Genomic DNA, 18324 nt, shown 5'->3' on the forward strand with positions numbered 1-18324 from the left:
AGAACTCATAGATACTAAAACATTTTTATTTTATTGGTTTACAAGACGGTAGGAATCTTATTAAAAACTAAATGCGCAATGATACAACTATTAGGACATGGTAATTTGATTTGGTTGTCAAGCACTTTCTATATCACATCGTCGAGGGCGTCCTATCACGACCCCAAGTTCAAAGGTCACAGTAGGTACACGTCCGGGAACGACGCGTGGGCCTGACGTGATGACACAGTCTCTTTAAAGTATGTTCAAATCAAGAAGTGACATAGCAATGCAGAAACATTTGAAGAAGTCAAAGGGAAAAAAACGTGAGTCCAAAGATGAAAAGAGCAGCGGTACAGCCCTGATAACTGTGGTATAGTTTCAGGCATTTTGACGATAACCATAACCATTCAGCCTAGCTCTACATCTTCAATGAAAATCTATATTCTTGAAACCTGCGGATCTACACCTTTTACATTCATGCTTATCTTGAACCCAAGTCTTATGTGCAAGTTTTGTCATTTTTGAAACATTTCAAAAATAGTTTCAGTCATTTATCACAATGTATATATAATATTTATATTTGCATATTTCAAATTATATACTGAGATTATCATGATGGTTTATGGGATACTAAAGACAATCTTGGAACTGTTGCTTTTGCAGTTTTCTCATACTCAATCATGGGAGTGTGAGGAGGGACTATAAGCAAGTTCAATGTCCACAAACATATTATATAAAATAGATGGAAATGAAATTTGCATCATGTCATAACAGAAACAATAATAGACAGGTTTATTATAGAAATAACGGGCGACGCGCTGACCATTAACGTTTATTTGTGGGCAAGGGCGAAAGAAAAGCCTAAAATTAACGGGAGAGGCTTGCCGAGCCCGTTAATTTGGCTTTCCTCGAGCCCGCGCCCAAAAGTAAATGTTTATGGTCAGAGCGGAGTCTGTTATTTCCATTATATTATCAGCGAACCCAAGAAAACCGTCAAAATTTCCGAAAATTTCAGGAGCGAACGACAGCTGGGCCCCAGAAACTGAGCAATACGTGACACACTGTCACGCGCGCTGTAAAAAATTGGCAAATACAGAGATGTTTTCAGAAAAAAGTATCTCAACTTGACCTACAAGTGCTCCATTTTATTTTGTGATTTATGTTTGAGGTGTAAAGTTAAGATACTTTGAGTTGTTAATCTTATTATTCATATTCACAGGCATGTAAACAAACCATTACTGTGTATTTGTGGTCAGTCACGTGGTTCAGCTCGACCAATCAAAATGCGACGGGCAGGGCATGGTAATATTATGCTGTATATGTAGCATGATTAGCAAGATGTAACGGAAAACACTTCTGATTTGTGAAAGCAATTATTCCACTTCACTTTATTGTCCTGTCAATATCATCAGGTCACAGTCTGCAGGTCAGCATAGTGCAGGCGTATTGAGGGAGGGGGACCAAATAAACACCCTTTGCTAGCATAGTTGCCTGCACCTGCACCTACGCCCAACCTTTCTCCAATCATTTCATATATATGCAGGGGGATGGGACTTTAATAGCAAAGGGAAACCAACTCAACACATTGTTCATATATTGATGGTTTGCGTTTGATGTATAGAACTGTGTATTTTTTGTTTCCCTATCTTGTGTCTGGGACTGATAAGGCATGGCTACTAGACACAGCTGTAATCTGCATGTCAGTGCAGTCTGCACTCCAGAGTGGATAGACTGTGTTCGACACTATGATCCTTTAACACTATGTTTCAAAAGTTTGCCAGACTTTATTCATCAGTAGCCTCAAGTGTCATAAGCATTCTATCACTCTGGAGTACAGACTGCACTTACACGAAGATTACAGCTGTGTCTCTCCGTGCCTAATATGCTCTACCGGTATACACAAGATCATGAAACAAAATATACACGATACCATAAATTAAACACAGACAACCAATACAGTGTTTCATCCAGGATGGGATCAACAGGGGGTTCCCTTTACCAGAAAATTTAGGGGGATTTCACCAGCTCATGTGCTCTACTTCTATCTCTAAGGTGTGACTGGAACTGTTTTATTGGGGGCTGGTCCCCCCTTGACAAATTACCCGGGGTTGCCAACATGTCAACAGAGGGGGAATCCCCATCCCCGTTTCTAGGTGGAACACTGCCAATATAGGAACGATGTGTGGAGTTGCTTTGCCTTTACTAACCAGTGATTTTCCCATTTCTTGGTGCGACAGAGCAGGGTCATGAATTGAAGACTGCTAGCTCAGTCCATTTGCTTTACCTCAACTCTGGGATCATCCGATGTAGACTGCTAGTGGTTGTTTACCAACATATTGTGTGTTCAAATTATGGTCACAAGTCCTTAACCATGAGCTTGAGAGTTTTGTCTCGTTTTTTTGCCATTGAATGTTAATACACTGAGATTTATACATCTAACTCTGCTTGGACCTAGGTAACCTGAAAACAACAAAGCAAGATGGAGCTTTACAGCAACATGAAGCTGAAGAGATGCTCACTGCCATTGTTGAAAAAGTTGCCAGGAAACGCGGAGGTAAATGCATGATGAAGAAAAAGAAGCAGAGACACAGAGATGGTGCTGATGGAATTAGCACTAAGCTAGATACTTGGTTAAGCAACGTGACAATGACACAGGGTCATGTAAGTGATTTATTCAGTGTGCCAAAAGTGAAAAAGGTGAAAGAAGACAGGGAAAAGTACAAGGGAACAAAACAGGCTAGATCTCAGGTGCAGAGTTCTGACAGTGGAACAAATTGTGATATGGTAGAAGAGTCAACACATGAAAAAAAGAAAACCAAAGACAAACTCAAGAAGAAGAAAGGCCTTAAGAAAGCTAAGGAAAAAGTAGAGGATGAAAAGTTGATTTTGAAGGATTTTCAACTGGAAACAATTACTGATTTGCAGATAAAATCAAAGAAGAAGAAGAAGAAAAAGTCCAAGGATAAAAATAGAGTAAAAGCCAAAACAGAACGAATAACTTCAAGCACAGCAGTGACAGAAGAGGGGACAGGACAAGGAAAGAGGAAACGAAAACATGATAGCATTTCTGAGTGTGATTATGGAAAAGCGAATACTTGCGCTCTCTCTCATGATGAACCAGTGAAAAAGAAGAAAAAGAAAAAGTCCAAGGATAAAGACAAACCAAAAGACAGAAAAGAAAGTGTAATTTTAGGCGCAGCAGTGATTGGAGAGAAGGCAAAGAAAGCAAAGAGGAAGAGAAAACAAGATGGCAGTTCTAGATGTAATGATAGTACAGTGGCTGCAGACATTCTCTGTCATAATGAACCAGTGAAAAAGAAGAAGAAGGGAAAGCGGAGTCGTGGAAGCAAGACAGGAGACGACAATGAAAGTGGAGCTATTTCATCCGGCATGGTGGACAGTATATCAGGAACAGCAAGCAAGAAACCACAAAAATCAAAACAGAAAAGGAAGCATAAAAGTGTTGAAACTCATGATGTTTGTGACACGACTGAAAAAGAAGTTGATGAAGTGTCGGTTAGTAAGCTGCCAAAGAAGAAAAAGAAGAAGCGACATCGCCAGAAGGATGAAATCAATGATGCCAGTACACCAAATCAGGGGGAACCAGCGAGTGCTTCTGTGACTCTGAAGAAGAAACATACAAAGGTCAAAAATAGCGGGCAGTCTAAGGAAACCGTCACAAGAGAGAGTAGTCGGGCCACAAGAAATAGCCCAAAAGTGAAAGATCAAGCAAAGAAAGAAAAGAAGAAAAAATCTAAGAGGAAAGGAAAAGATGATGAGTCCACTGAAAAGCACGCCCTCACAGTCACCGAAATTGACAATGCATCACGTCAAAAAAATAAAGAGGTGAAAGATCAAACAAAGAGTGACAAGAGGAGGAAATCTAAGAGGAAAGGAAAAGACAGCGAGTCCACTGAAAAGCACACCCTCGTAGTCACTGAAATTGCCAATGCATCATGTCAAAAAAATAAAGTCAAAGAGGCGAAGACGAAAAGGAAAAAGAAAAAGAAAGAGTGTGGGACTGAAACGGATGATTTCGGTGAAGGTTCCTGTGAGACACTTTTGGGAAGCAAAGAGAATGTATCACCAGAAGTAGATGATGAAGAAGCAACCAAACGGAAGAAGAAAAAGCAAAAGAAGAAGAAGGATCAAGAAAAAAATGATAGTGTTGAAAGCAGGGAGAGTGTTGACAGCCTTATTACAGGAACTCACAGGGTTGGGCACCAACTGGACAAGAACACAAGAAAAGATAAGAAATCAAACCAGAGAAAACACCCTGAGGTTATTACTGGGTGTCAAGTGATAATTGAGCAGCTACCAGACAGTTTACTTCCTCCCAAGGAGAAGAAGAAGAAGAAAGGAAAAAAAGCGGCAGACTCGGGTAAGACTGATGGTGAAGTGACGAAGGTCAAGAAAAACAAAAGGGATACTACCCATATTTTGCGAGAAACCGTCATTGACACGACACCTTCAACTGTGGATCAAGGAGGGATGGCAGTGACGAAGAAAGGGAAAGAAAACCGATCAAAGAGGAAAAGAAGTCAGGACTCCACAAAGGATGATGGGAAGGGAGCTGATGATGTGTCACCATCTAAAAGGAAAAGAAAGGGAAAACATACTAAGGACTCAGAGAACAAAGCTGATGAAGACCCTACACAGCTCACAGAGAAAGCTGCGGTAGAGAAGAACGAGAAACGCAAGCGTAAGAACACTCCTGAATGTACGGAGCGATATGAGGGATCAGACTCGAAGGGTAACCTTTCCATCACCGATGATACGCAGGTTCAAGCAAACGTCACTGGCTCCCCAGGGGAAGGCACAGTTCCTGAAAACACAATCAGCGTGAAGAGTGAATCTGCCGGCGTGGAGGGCGACACCAAGACTGATCTTGACACTGGTCTCATCAACACGCCAGGTGAAAGGAGCACCAGGGTAGAGGAGACGCAAAGTAACACCGGTACTGGAGTGGTTGATGTTCATTGTGTTCAATGCAAAGTGGAACAACAATCAGATCATGACCAGAATGAAAACAACACCAACCAGGTAAAGTTAAATGGAACATCTTATGATTACTTTTGTCCTTGGACAGGCAAATTATCCCCTAAAATTTTTTATCTGACATATTGTATCACATGATTGTTCACAATCAGCAACAACTTTCTGTTGAAGCCAAATCACAGTCTTGCCATCACACTGACTGAAAACAGAAAGGTCTATGTATTATGCATAATGTTGCAGGGCTGATGCAAAGAAATTTCCTAACTTGACTCAGAGAGTGAAGAAATATCACCAGTTCTAGTTAGAGGGCACTCTAGTCTGCAGATGGTTGTGAGGAGACAAAAAAATAAAAAGACAGCTCATCAACTTGCTTCTAATCTAGGCATCTTAAATGTTTATTCTAAATTCAGGAGATTTGAAACCCTTTGTTCTTGTGTTTTGCCATGATGTCGGGACCTGATGAGATTCTCTGTGACAAATTTTGAAAGTCTGTTTTGTTTAGTTGTGCTGTTTATCCACTAAGACATATGACAGCTTTGTCATTTGTGAGGCACAGAACAACAATGTATATCACCATCATTATCCACAAGTACATTTTTGTGTTGTGTTACATGTCTATTTCAAAACTGTTGTTGGGTTACTTGTTGTATGTTTCAGAGTACGCCAAGTATGACAAATGCTGCATGTATGGGCCAATGGAGAACTGCAAATTTTCAGGGATCGGCACAAAAAGACAAATTTTTCCGCCTTCTTGGAATGCGAAAGAAGCAGCTCAACGCAGATGCTGGTTCAGAGGAAAGACGCTCAAGCTATGCTTTGAACGACAGCCAAGCGAGAAGTCTGAACCAACAACTGGAAAACCAGTACTGCCAGGCGATGTCAATGAAGTGGGATATCAGACGGGGATTTGGTCTGGGCTACTCAGAGCCAGCCAAGACACAAAGCAAGAAGTTTCACATCGATAAGGATGCCGTCCGGTCTGTGAAATTTGAAGACTGAGACATCTAAGATGAAACAAAATTGTAGACTGTTGGCCGGAAAATTTCCCACAGATAACTATAACTGAGAAATTACATTCTAACGAGGGTGCTTTCATTATCTATTGTGAGAAATAGTATGAGCTGTACATTTTGTTAGCGCTAGTTAGAATAACAGTGAATATAGTTAAATGTAGATATTACTGGTAGTTAATACTCATTAGTGCAATTTTTGGCACACAGTATCAGGGTCTGAAATTTTATGTATTTGTAGATTCAGAAGAGGAAGGCCCTGCAGTAGGCTCTTTAAACAATACACCGGATATACAAGTGATCCTTTTGTTCAGAAATGATATGAAGGAAGACTTTTTGTATTTTTTGCCAAACAAAACTCATGAATTTTATTTCTTCCCTTTCATCAACAGACAGCACACTGCCAACTGAAATTTTTTGTACACAGAAATTGGTATTTCTAACAGGCAATGTTCTTACAGTGAGTTCTTTACAAAACTGTGAATCTCAATATCTCAGATTTGTTGTCTGTGGTCCACTGGATATCAAGGCCACAGAAGTGTTACAGTATTTTGTTTCTGTCCACAATTTTTATTTTGACACAGTGATGCAACCCGTAGCAACATTTTGATAAGTTCATACTTTGAAAATGCAGGTTTTGCTACATCTGCTGTATTTTCATATTCATATGTTAATTCTGCATGGCGCACAAATCCAACTCTGTTAATTGTTTTCTGATACGTATTGAATTCACATTGTATATTTCCTTGGAATATACATCATAGATAATAGATATTCAATGTGTATCAATGTTTTCGTACTCCTCCACTTTCCAGTACAGATTTGAGTTCAGTTTCTTCACATTTGGGCCAGAGAGAAAAAAAGTATTGTTCCTCAGATTTATGTGGCAAAGTCACACAGGTGGCGAACAAAATTATTTTTTTTTATTTTATACAAACTAGCAAAGTCTCCCACTAATTACATTGTTGCCAATGACTTTGAGTCTAGATTTTTACAAACTAAGTCCTGATGCTCTAACCTTTACAAAACAGTGATATTACTGCTGAAAATTGACTGTACTGACACTAAATTCAACTTATTGATCGTCATCCTGTTTGGACTCTGTACAACTTTCATTGGAAGTCGTTTGGGTTGGACAAATCAAGAGACAAAAGAGCACCATCACTGACAGCACTGAAATAATTGCAACGCACAAGTATGCATTTGCCACAATTCAAAGATATTTCCAAAGTGAGGGATTCTGAGGAATACTTTATTCTTTCTTGCTGGCCTTAGGTGCAAACCCTGCAATAATTGAGATTACAGTTTATATGGCCAGTATGCTGGACACCTACCTGCTGTGTTGCTTATAGGAAATGAGTAGACAAGGTAAAATGAATATACTGATAATAAAGTAAATTTAGAAACTGCATCTCCTAGAGTTCTCAATGTGAAGCTGTTTCACAAATTCAGCTTTGTGAAGGACTTGCACAATTTAAGAGTGAATTTCCTTGCTGTGATTTTTCTGAACTTTCACATGAATTTCCAGAATATATTAATGATTAACAACTGAATCTCTTGTATACTACACTACTGCATCAGGAAATTTTGAGATACAGCTTGGATATCTCATCCAATTGATGACTTCAAGGCTGTTACCATATCATATATATTTATCAGTGACCATTTTTAGCTGTAGCATATTTAGAATGCCTCATAGTAATAGAAGGCGATTATCTGAACAGAAGTACAGAATACAGATTCTGAATATGTGTGCTACAATTTCAAATGCTTCTGTTAAATTTGTAAAATAAAAATACAACACACAGATTTTGCTTTCAGTAGTATTTTATTTCTGTCCCCAATATCAGTCAAGATATCAATAGAACTGGCACGCAATGGAGAAGCCGTGCACACTAAGAATGGTGATCCGGACTGCATGCAATGTTGCTGCCAAAGCAACCACATGTGTACAATTATATCATACCAGTATATTGATGGTGCAAATACAGCGATCTGATTGGTCGAGACGCAAAAAGAACCGTGGTATATTGGCGATATACCACGGCAGGCATGCGCACTAGCTCTAAGCTTGAGAAAAATTCCTTTTATGACGTTCCACTCCAGAATTTCAATATACTGTTATGATATAATAGCAATAAATCACACCCAGCGACGGTATACCACTTGATTTTGACCATTTCACTTCATATATGCACTCGCTATCGCTCGTGCATATATGTCGTGAACTGGTCAAAATCTCTTGGTATACCATCGCTGGGTGTGCTTTATTGCTTAAATACGTTATCCCAGCACTATCAAAGGCCACTATGTTTTCGTAGACATTTTTTGTTGAATACATAAGTAATTTTATTTTCACTGCATCTTGCTGACAGACATGCTAAGTACAGAAAAATACAAAAATTTTCATCAGTATTTTGCTCTGGTTGAAAGATGAGTTCTGCCAAAACAAAATAAATCAAACATGAAAGTGGTAGAAGTTTTGCAGACCAGTGCATTGACCCATTGTGAACATCTTCAAGTGTATGTCGTTGCCAAATTGTTCTAGCAGTGTAGGTAAGTTTGCTGTATATGTGAAGAGAAAGAGCCATTTGGGAGACCAAAATGAATAGGGCTGTTCACGATTGATGTCACCGTTCTCTCATTAATATGCAAAAATAAATATTTGTCTGAATTTTTAGATTACGCTGTCGGAAATCATGCATGCTAAAATGATGAAAATACATCTTAGTAGGGGATTACTAGTGTAACAATGAATACTAAAGAACATTCATGACTCCGAGTAAAAGCTGCAAAAACAGCCATGCATGCAACATTGATAAAATTTGTCTGCATTTCAAGCAGCCGTGTCCGATGTCACGCGCGTAAATCTATATTTAGTAACACACCTGTAAACATGAACAGCGCTATTAGAAAATTGAGAAAACAGAAGAAATGCTAAAAGTTACAAATGCTGACACAACTGTGATGTGTAGTATGGCTTGCAGGTCAAAGATAGTGCAGCTGCTAGATTGCATTCTGGATCCTGCACGGTATACTTGGAAAGTATACATAAACAGGGTAATGTTGAGTGAACTCTACCACTTGGGACACACATCTGAATATAATGGGGATGGAAAAACTTCATACATTCTGTGTGCTGATATATTCCACAGCCAATGTTCCTGCGCATAAACTAAAAGTCCACTAAAATCAAGGACCTGGCAAACTTTGCTCATTTTTGATATTTGAAGGTCAGGTTGATCTATTGTAGTTTGATGTACTGGTGTCAGAAACCAGACACATTCAATCCTCCAGGGAACTCTTCATTTGCCGTTCTTTTCTTTTCTCAGCTTTGGCTTGTCTGTAGGCCTGTATTGCTAGAGTCTGTGCTTTGTCAAACTGTCTCTTTTCAGCGACGCTCATATGCTTCCTTTTCTTCGTTTTTGGTACTTTCATTCCTTTTTTAGACTTTTTCCTTTTCGCATTTTGGTCCTGAAGAGATTTGTCATTTGATTTGTCGAGCATTGTTTTTAAAATCAAGGATTTCTGCCCAGCCTGACAAGAGAAAGTTGTATGAGAAGAAGTTTTTATTAGTATGAATTTTAGATCATTTACATTCTGAAAAGCCTTGCACCTGGTTAATCTTTTTTGCTAAATCTTGATGTTGACAGTGGAGCCAAAAATGATTTAAACTATCATGGCTTTTGTCTCTCTCATATCAGGGATGTAGAAAATTTTGGTTACAAGTGGCAAAATTAAAGTACAGGCGGTTTCAAGTAGTGTATGTGTACATAAAATTTGTACAAAATGTTGTGATATTTTACTAAGTCTAGATTTTCACAGCTGGCAAATTTTAGCTGACAGCTAGTGATTTTTGCTGGCTGCCGGCTATTTTCTACATCCCTTCATATAGAGATAAGACTGAATAATGTGCCGATTTATTGGAAATTTTCGTACTAGTCAATTTCTTAAAGGTACTACTATGGCCCATCTGTGAATTTTCAGTCCCTACAAACTCTGTTTCCCACCAGGCCAGTCACTGGCCATCCTGCCTCATCATAAAAAAGTGTCTTTGGGAAAAACCTATCTTCACTGACTTGGCATGTTTCATATACCATTACAAGAATGTACGGATGGCAGTTTAATGGCCCCTGCCATAGACATCAATGTAAATTTTCAACTGAGTAGGCAGGAAGACAGTTAATAATGATAGTGAAATACAGTACACTTCCGATCTGATGATAATTTTGATGAAGGGAATATCCTCACAGCCACAAGGCTACTTCAGTGCAAATCACTACTGCAACACTGGGAAGCTTGGACAAAGTGTAAACTTACCTTTGCAGTATCTGCACCTTTCCGCGGTTTTGCTTTTAGGCTGGGTGGTTGCATCACTACTTCACCAAATTTCACATGATCTGGAAATGTAACAAAATAGTGTGAAGTTTTGCAATTTTCCAAAATTTCAATAACAGCCTTGACATTGGACACTGAATTTTATCAACTGTTGGTGATCAGAAATAGCAACAGTATGAAATGTAAGTCAAATATTACCAATATATTTACCTTTGAATATTTCTTTTTCAAGAATATCTGCCATCTTTTTCTGCTTCTTTTCTTTCTTTTTTTCTATCATCTTGTTAAGCCTCCTGCATTTAGAAAAAGCTCACATTATTTAACAGGATAAGCACTTTCAATATAATCATTTCTCATCCTGAATATCAGTTGACCTATATTCAACCACAGACTGTTGAGCAAAATGAGGGCCTATAGTTTAACGAGCACATTATGTGAATAGTCAAGGGTTTATGGGATACTAACTTATGCACATCTCCAATAAAATCAATCTTTTTTATGACTGATATCTCTCTTCAGATCCATTTCTTTTATGCCACTCCCTTATTGTCTATTGTCTATTGAACCTGTAGCTTCAATTTTTTAGTATTTTTGTGTATATTCAGTCTTCGATACATGATCCAACATAAAATGTGACTATTACACACTGTTTCTACTATCTGTCACTCCCATTAATGTACACAAAAATTACCCATCATGCAATACAATTTGTTCCCAGGAAGATCAGATTGCACATTGCATTGTTGCCGTATTGTGCGACGCATAAACCACATGAGAACCAGTAGCAACGCGATCAGATTGTACGTCCAGTCTAGTCACCGCGATTGTGGTTTCCTCAAAAATTTGTTCATTGCAAGTGGAAACTTTGCGTTGTACACGCGTCCATGTATTTATCACCAGCCAGGAACATCTACGACATACTTTTGTGGTTAAAAGATGGAACTTGTTTGCACAATTACTGTTATTTCTGATACCTGATCACGAAAACAGAAACACATTTGGCGAACTACAAGCTGCACTGAATTGATGCGGCACCCCTTCAAATTCAGCAAAGCTTTTGACGCCGGCTGTGAGCATATAAATAACCGGTCACAATTTTCAATTGAAGCAATCGTGAAGTTCTGTATGTAATACCCCTATCAGCTGGTGTTTGTTATTATACGACCGGCCAACATCAGTATCGGCAACCACATAAGCTTAGGTATGTACACGTCGAAACAAAAGCCTATGTCGACAGTTGGCAAAACTACGTACCTGCCTGTTCTACTCTGGCCCTTGTAGTTCACAGATTAAGCAAATATAAATATTTGGTCAAACTTTGTGCGATCGAAAAATCGTACAGGTTTACCCAAAGACTATTACATCATCTACATGGGCACATACACATTACAGTCATCGGCGTATGACGGTGCTTGTGGTACGGCATGGTAACGTAGGATTTTAGTCGTGACACAAGGGAGCGCAAACATGAGTATAGTCCATATGCTTACAAAAGCCAAAATTATAACATGGCGAAATACATGTTTCATTCTGATGTGACTGTCCTTTTTCAAACTCTATCTCCTCCCTCGATTTCGGGGTCAACATAGGCATGCAGTATAATGATGATATGGTTTTAATTTTTCAAAATCCACATTTCTCATCAAGAAACAGGCTAAGTATCATCAAAAATCTAATTTTTCACCAAATATTTGCGATGAAATTTTTAAAAATCGGTCAAACAAAAAACTGAGACCATACATTTACGCGGAGCAAGCATGGCAATTGCTTCCGTACTCTTCCGGGCATTGTCGATCAAAATCCAGAGAGAAGATACCAAAAAATATCCCAAAAAAGGTCAAAAAATAGAAACTCAACTTCAATTTTTGAATATTATGAATCTTCAGATAGAATCATGCCATAAAGATCCGGAAAAAACCTAAAAGTGTACGCCTTCTGAACTATATCATAGAAGTAACTGCTAACGAGGATGAAAAACGTGTACATGCCTACGACCTCAATTTTCAGCACGTAGCTATTTTTGGACACAGCATTAGTCATATAGTGCCCTAAGTGGCAGAATGGTGATCTCCCAGCATACAAATCGTGTTGCATCATGGGATTAAATATGTACCGTGAGATAGTATGCGCCTCGAAAGTAAAAGACGTAAACTTTTGCTCAAAATTTCTGAAATGAAACTTTCAACCATTCTCTTACCAAATCAACAATAAAATTGGGGGTCATTGTGCAAAGTTTGGAACTAGCAAAACATACTACCCAACATTTTGTGATATTTGAAATAAAAAAGGCCGCCATGACTGTGTTAACTCTATGGGAAAAAGTCAAATTTTGGATTTTCAAAAGACTAAGATGGTGTGAAAGTTTTTCTTTCTCCAAGAGCCCCCACAGGTATATCAGAAAAGAATCCGTCCATGAGGTGCGTTTTACCTTAATATGACAGTAAATACACATGAGCTGGATATCACCAGAGTACTCTGCATAAATGCTGATGAAGACTTGAAAATTTCCCTTTCAATGTAATGCACAATCTCTGTACTCAATTACAGCTGCTTGTATGTGTGTAAGATTACTGTGTATGATGGGAAAAAATCCATGTGCTTTTGCACATGTACAATTCAAATGTTCAACATTCAGGTATTTGCATACATATTTGTGTTGTATCAGAAAAACTAAACAGTGCATATGGAAAACACAAATGTCAACATATTGGCGTCTACTCTCCACAGCTCATGATGAATTACTCAAATTACATTACAGTTTTCACCAATGATTATAAATCACATACTCTTTCTTCTTTTCACTCGTTCCTTTCTTCGTTTCACAAATTCCTTTCTTCTTTTCACTCTTTCCTTTCTGTTCTTCTTCGAACTCATCCACCGGATCTGGCTCTGTATCAAGTTTGGCCACCATTTTGGATTCCTCAACTATTTGATACGTCACCCTGTTCATCCGATGGATGAACCTACGTTCACTCTCCCCTGGTTTTTGCTCAAATTTCATTGGCTCCACAGCAGGTGCTCCCTTGTCCTCTGGCTTTAAGTGGCGAGTGAAATCTACATCTGTTGAAGAGTACAATATGTTTATTGACTATTTCACACGATTTCAAAATTCATTCCAATTTCAAAATGCATTCAAATTTCAAGCAAGTTAACAAACTGTGAAACTTACGGACAACGCATTTCATACAAACCTGTTTTGCTTCCTTTGTTTTTTCTGTAATATCCAATTACTAGTGTCCCGTACTCTTTCGTATTTATTTTTGTATAATGCCATCAAGGCATTCAGTACATACCACTCTGAAGTACCTTTTTGAGAATGCATATTTTATCACAAAATGGAAGTAGGAAAAAAATTCACTTGGCAACATGAAACTGTGACTTTTGATGACCAGATTTGGTAAACAAAACGGGATCAGAGTTCAGGGAGGGAGAGGGTGTGTCATACTAACAATGTATTGTATATACATATTCTACTTGGTGATTGTCTGTACTACCGTCGTCTTGAAGTGAAATGTGTAACAGATGATAAAAAAGTTTTAATACAGGGAAACTGGGGGCACCTGATGTTTACCTTTTTTTTTTCAGAATGCAATTTTAACACATCTTTCTCTGAGCAACTGTTCAATGCAACAACATCCTATGTGATGAGCTCACAAGTCAATTTACAATGCACCATCCCATCCAAGAAATTCTGTCATCATGTACTTTGATTGTTCTATGTTCATTCTCAATGATTCAGCAGGTATATTATTCTACACGACACAGCAAGTGAGAAATCCACTTCTATATCTGTGCAAAACACAGATGGCCCAAGAGCATCTTGTTTCCTATTTTTTATCCACAAAATGCGGGAAATCCTTCAGAAACTCTTACAGTTTTCTCATGAAAGAATAAGAATGTCACACTTCTCATGTGTGTGTGGGGAAAAAAAGGCAATACAAATGAACAACTTACGGACAAACTTGTTCTTGCTTCTTTTGCCCGATGATATTTGTTGCTCTACAGCATTCATCTTGTCCAGAAACAATTGAAACCTGCTTGAGACCTTTTCTTGTTCATCAAAATTCTCTGGTTTCAAATTGAAAACCTTCTTCCGCTCAAGCCTGAAATGAATGGGAAAAACGTTCATCCCCACATTTTTGAAACAACCATAATGCAAGCCAATTTGAAAATGTTCCAAACATTCAGATGCATGCAAATGAACATATACTTGGGGCATCAGGCAGTTATAAGGAGGGTTTGTCCGTTTACGCATCTCTCATGGTGATAGTGCAGAGGACAGTTATATGGCGATATCCTTGACCACACACCAAATGGAATGCAACTGATCAGAAGTTGTATCGAAAGTATGGATTTTGTTAGGAACTGATTGTCTACTTTGTTGTGTATTGGGAGATGTAATTTGACTTTGCTGACACTGGTTCCTGAAGCAAAGCGGTGACAAAAATAAAAGTAAAAAAGTGGAAGACACGATAAGATGTCATACAGTCTTATATTATCATTCCAAGGGGTGATACTGCCATGTACTGGTTCCATGATTCAACAGAAAACTTTAGTTTCGACACAATGGAGGTGTGCCCATCATGTACATGTACTTAGACACCAACAATATCCAATATGGAAGTGGCTATTCGCACCCCAGCAGTGCTAATAAGGAATCTAAAATTCTTATTTGCCCCGCAGGCTAAAACCCAATCAGAAAGCAGTTCACATGCACCAAATGAAATCGTAGCTTACAAACATGCAACAAAGTCTGTATAGTACAACATGCGCTGTGAACTTCTCTCGCCAAGGCATAGGCTGAGTGGCGCACCGTGTAAATGAAGTAGCAAGTGGTCTCTTTCCCGACAATAGTGCATTTTTGTCTGCTGCTGCGTTCGCCTCCTACTAGGTGACGAAATGTTTCCCCCCTGTTTTTTTCTCTCTCTCTCTCTCTCTCTCTCTCTCTCTTTTCCCAGACCATTCGCTCAAGCCCTATCTTTGCCCCGTTTCTGAATCCCTTGTGCAAATGCATTCTTAGACACATCGCCTTGGCCACACCTTTCATTTTAAAGATGGCCTGAACATCCTGAGAACAAAATCAGTTGAAAAAAGTATCATCCCATGAACTGTAACCACTGTGATGCGATGCAGAGACAGCTACACTGACAAAAATAAGAAATAAAAAAGTAAGTTTAGCCTATGCCACTGAAACATGAGTACGGCTTAGCTATTGAGCCTGTCTGCAGATCATTCTAATACACATTGGAATATTCAAATCTATAATATAGGATACATGGCATCAATAAATGTTAGAAATGCGTGCCCTACCCTTACAAACATTGCAGTTGAAGGCCTCAAATACACATATGGATCAGGAAAAGAGGGAACTTTGGACCCTTTATGCGATGGCCATTATAGCTTTGATATACACCAAGGCTAGAAACACAGCTTAATGTCATAATTTTGTTCGGTTGGATTGCACAATGATCGTGAAAACATTATAATCAATTAAAAGAGTCGTCTTGTGCCACAGTCAAGTCAACTTTAAGTGTAAACCTCTGACACACAAGTGCCAACAAGGCCATCTGAACTTCTTTTTGGGTTTTCTGTTTCCAAGCTTTTTTGGCAAGTAAACATTCCGATGTCGTTCTCCCTGGAACTTTACGACACAAGTTCATTTTGTCTGTTTAACATGTCCATGACTGATCCATGTCGGGGGATGACGATTTTCGCTGCGGGATGAATAACTTATCCACCCCTCTGCAGGGTGAATAAGAAATTTATATTCCTTATTCGCATCGCTGCGGGGTGAATACAAAATTTAGATTTCTTATTCGCACCTCTGCCGGGTGAATAAGAAATTTGCTTTCCTTATTCGCACTGCTGCGGGGCGAATAAGAAATTTAGATTCTTTATTCCCACAGCTGCGGGTAAATAAGAAATTTTGATTCCTGATTCGTACCGCTGCGGTGTGAATAACATCTTTCATCCAAAATTTTACATAAAATTTACACCATGGAGGTGACTCGCTTTACTTTCGTGTTTATGTAAGACTCTGTTCTTCTTGTTACCATGATGTGGTAGGTTCATGTTCTAACCATGGAGGTAGGAAGATTCCTACCTCCATGTTCTAACTAAAGTCTGCTGCAGTTCCGAAGCCCACGTCGACTTTCGGAAAATCGCCGGGGAGAAAGTTTTACGTTGGCCACAGAACTGCAGCAATTCACATCCACATCTGTTCATCCACGGTTCATCGTCCAGACTTCATGCCTACACAAATACCCAAGCAATCTCATCGTCCATGCCTGTCCCTGTAAGTTTTGTATATCCAATAATCCAGTATACGGTTACCTGAGCAATCTGCTATTTTTCTGTGGTTGATTTCTTCTCCCAACCCCTTTGTAAAAAGGGTCTATCTTCTTCACTTTATTGTGTCGACCCATAATGTTGGCAGTTTGGTGGATGTCGCTACAGCTGCATCGAATGGGTGGCGCAGTTTCTAAGATTCCGATCAAAACGTGGTACAAGCTGGTGTATGGGGATACCCATCATCCGGGTTCGTTCCTCTAATACGCTTGCGCATCGTCTACTGTGACGTCACTGACAGGAATTCCCTGTGTCAAAATTGCGCCATATGTAATCCACTACGCTTCGCTCAGAGTTTCACGTACTCAATATCGCCACAGTGTTTTGTCTATTAGGTTGAAGATATCAGATGAAGTATAATTCCAATGCCGTGAACAGTTTACGATGTCTCAGGGACGACTACTGTGCCGCATTTCAAAAAACGCCGGTTTACATAAGGTGGGTCATGGCCGCTATTCACCGGCCGGCAAATTGCCGGCGTGACGTGTCGGATATGCTATCTGTTCACTGCTAATCAGTGCGATAAGTGAGTTAGTTCATGGGATTTTGCCGCGTTATAGATTTGATAAAACAGTCAAATGACGATTCTATACTTTGTACATGTTCCACCATAGACTCTCGACTTTCTCGAGGGTCTATGGTTCAACAGATCTTCTTTATGGTCTAACACAGCTAGGCAAGGCTGTGGTTTTGATGAAGATATCATAATGTTCTCAGTGTAGTACACTGTAATGTGCATGCAATTGTTGATCTTGAAGAGGAGGATCTTGCGCCTGCACATGCACACTTATTGGAGAATGTGCCATGTGAATATAATTTTCGGTAAATAGGACGTGTCGTTTTATGTACAGCATTTTACATGTTAATTTCACAAGCACAAATATTAAACCTTGTTTGTTAAATTTTCATGGTTGAATTCTTAATAAAATCTGTTTCAGTCCAATTATGTATATATTTCATCATTATTACCTGCTTTCTAGGTTCTCTCTACAAGCATAGCTAGGCTTGGAACAGCTCAACATGTCAAAAACCATCAGACCGATATCCAAAGTAAGCATCTTAGTGATGAAACATTGAAAGAACATGAAGACAGTTTATTGGACAGTGACAAGGGCAAAATGTTACCTGAAATTGTGCCACCTGAGAATATTGGACACATAAAAAGACTAGCTGGCGAGATACCCGGACAAGGACCCCCTCCGGAATCACCGGTATACTGCTGCATGAGTGGATGCAATAACTGTGTCTGGCTGGATTACATTGAAGAGATGAAGGCGTACTACCAAGATGGAGGATCACGGGCCAGAGAAGCCATCGATGAAATTCCTGATGAGACTGTGAAAACTTTCCTTAAAATGGAGTTGGGTAATAAGTGATCAGGAATGGCAGCTTAATGTGTTCCTCTGCCGATTGTACATCTACAGTTTAACAGAAGGATGAAAGGATCAAGTGCTGCAGTGTGTAATTGGTAGAATACGGAGAGAACTCTCTGAATTCAGAGATATTTACATGAAATTTACAAAATTTGAATATTAAGATAAGTTGTGTAATTTAAATGAGATTTAATGATTTCTACCTTAAGTGTACCTTGAATTATCTAGATATATATTAAAATGTTGTAGTTTTACCCTATTATACATGTCAGTTG

At 39.0% G+C, this 18324-nt stretch overlaps 2 protein-coding genes across 2 annotated transcripts; one reads left to right on the plus strand and one right to left on the minus strand.

Moving 5' to 3' along the window:
* The first annotated feature begins 158 nt into the window (after window positions 1–158).
* Window positions 159–7799, plus strand: LOC139151314 (micronuclear linker histone polyprotein-like). The gene is made up of 3 exons (XM_070724003.1): window positions 159–305; window positions 2438–5025; window positions 5638–7799. Exons 1-3 carry the CDS (start codon window positions 242–244, stop codon window positions 5977–5979), a joined length of 2994 nt encoding a protein of 997 aa, XP_070580104.1. The 5' UTR covers window positions 159–241; the 3' UTR covers window positions 5980–7799.
* On the minus strand, window positions 7800–16877 carry LOC139151317 (coiled-coil domain-containing protein 137-like). The gene is made up of 6 exons (XM_070724013.1): window positions 16662–16877; window positions 14283–14431; window positions 13115–13388; window positions 10539–10621; window positions 10311–10390; window positions 7800–9527 (listed from the first exon to the last, which is right to left on the minus strand). Exons 1-6 carry the CDS (start codon window positions 16751–16753, stop codon window positions 9276–9278), a joined length of 930 nt encoding a protein of 309 aa, XP_070580114.1. The 5' UTR covers window positions 16754–16877; the 3' UTR covers window positions 7800–9275.
* Between the last annotated feature and the right edge of the window lie 1447 nt (window positions 16878–18324).

This window comes from Ptychodera flava, chromosome 15 (genome assembly GCF_041260155.1).
Source record: "Ptychodera flava strain L36383 chromosome 15, AS_Pfla_20210202, whole genome shotgun sequence".
Classification (NCBI taxonomy): Eukaryota; Metazoa; Hemichordata; class Enteropneusta; family Ptychoderidae; genus Ptychodera; species Ptychodera flava.